At 57.9% G+C, this 1,899-nt stretch overlaps 1 protein-coding gene across 1 annotated transcript; it reads right to left on the bottom strand.

Moving 5' to 3' along the window:
• Positions 1 to 771: 771 nt before the first annotated feature.
• LOC119582155 (metabotropic glutamate receptor 8-like) lies at positions 772 to 1,893 on the bottom strand (the record flags this gene model as incomplete). Its single annotated transcript, XM_037930393.1, is given in 1 exon segment — positions 772 to 1,893. A coding segment is annotated over 1 exon segment (763 nt), but the record flags the coding sequence as incomplete, so codon positions are not given.
• Between the last annotated feature and the right edge of the window lie 6 nt (positions 1,894 to 1,899).

The following is a 1,899-nucleotide window of genomic DNA, read 5'->3' as shown; positions in this document are numbered from 1 at the left end:
GCACGCACGCACGCACAAGCCAGCCCTTACACGGAAATACATATTATAAAATAGATATACACACCGGACAAAACTTAAACTTCCCCAAGCCACGCCAATGTTTACAAAATAGCAGTTGTTACAGAGAGCCAAGGAAACTGCTTCTGTTACAGCGAGTGTTACATCTGCCTCAGGAAAAGACTGGACTAATGGAGTTTGGGGTAACTACCTCGCAACAAGTAGGGGATGATGGAGAGTGAGGGAGGGAGAAGGGGGAGAAAGATGGAGGGGATTGAGGATGGGAATGGGGATGAGGGGGAGGGATGGGGGGGGGAAGGGTGTGGGATCAGCTGTTAATCTTCTGGGGAAGTTTGGAAAGTTCCTTGATGGTCGGAGTCACTTGATTGTCTCGCATCACGACACCACTGTGACTCATTTTTTTTCTTTCCTTTTTCTTCTCCCTCTCCCTTAGGTCCTTTTTCTCGTGAAGTCAACATCGATGTTTCCTTTTTTGAAAATAATTTTCTTTGCCTCCCCCCCTTTTTTTTACCGAATTTTGTCGAGACTAAATATTTTTAGTTTGAATTTGTTGTGTGTGTGTTGGGATTCTACGTATCTCGTTTTTAAAGGTTTATTTAGCTGCACTTTCTGCAAGTGCGAGTTTATTATTTTTTCCTTAAGAAAAAACGAAGAAAAACGTGTCAGTCGGAGATCAAAAGAAAAGGTCATGGTAGTGCTAAAAACGGCAAACGCGACAGGTGGAGGTGGAAGAAGGCGGCGCCCGAGGACGTACCTGGTTGAGCGACGACTTGAAGAATTCCATGGATTGCTCGAGGGCGTAGGTGTCGGAGGAGCAAGTGTCGAGGATGAGGGCGCCGAGAGTGATATTGGGCAGGAGGTTGGGGTCGCGGTTGATCTCGTCGAGGGCGTAGAGCATGGCCTCCATGCGCTGGATGCCCTTCTCCTCCTTGATGGAGCCGCAGGGCTCGTCCACGCCCCTCTCGTGCATGGGGAACATCCCGCCGAAGATCACGTCGCCGGACAGCTTGATCATCTTGACCTTGTCGGGGTTTCCGGCGCGCGAGGGCCCGGCCAGCACCGCCAGGGCCGCCGCCACCACGAGCAGCGCCAAGCCCCCGCCTCCCCCGCGCCCCCTCGACCTCAGGAAACCGCTTAGGAAACTAATGCCTTTATTCTCTATCAAGATTCCTTGTCTCGTCTCCAGTAAACCGTCACGTTGCACACGCGGGCTGCTGTTCGCACAACACCTGCTGGAACACTCGGGGGCTCCCCCGTGCCCAGGCAGGGCGTCCCTGCCCGACTGGCCGGTGTCGAGAGGCGGGTATGTCCCTGTGGCGCGACCCGTTCCTGGCATAGCTGCCGGCGCCGCGGGAGGATCACCGCCCTGGGCAGCTCTATGGCAGGGGGCAGGGGCATAGGCAGGCAGTCCCCGGGGCCTCGCGAGACGCTGAGGTGCCTGGGGTGCCACGGCAGGATGCTGGGGCGCCTGGAGTGCCATGGCGGGCCTACAGAAGGGCGGCGCACGGGAGCACATGGCTGCCCTCAGCTACTGCCTCGCTCGCCCCTCCGCGCTCGGCCACCTCGGGGCATCGTCGCTCCCGCGCTCGGGGTTAGCAGGTCACTGGGCTCCTTCTCACATGCTCACGGCGCCCACTCGGGCTGGCGGCGCGCCGGCCGAACGCACTGCTCGAGCCGCTCTTTCCTCCCGGCCGGCAACAATCACAGACACACGCTCACCTCACCTCGACTCGAGGGCAACCACTGTCTCTCTTTCTATCCAAGGGTTATGGAAGGAGCAAATGGCCAGACCACGAGGGCCGGTCCGGGCCCGCCTGTGGTCCAGCGAGGGCCGGGGGGCGGGCCAGACGCAAGCTCGGTCCACTCTCACTTGCTGTCCGC

The sequence above is a fragment of the Penaeus monodon genome, chromosome 15 (genome assembly GCF_015228065.2).
Source record: "Penaeus monodon isolate SGIC_2016 chromosome 15, NSTDA_Pmon_1, whole genome shotgun sequence".
Lineage (NCBI taxonomy): Eukaryota > Metazoa > Arthropoda > Malacostraca > Decapoda > Penaeidae > Penaeus > Penaeus monodon.
This window is presented reverse-complemented; position numbering and strand designations above follow the sequence as displayed.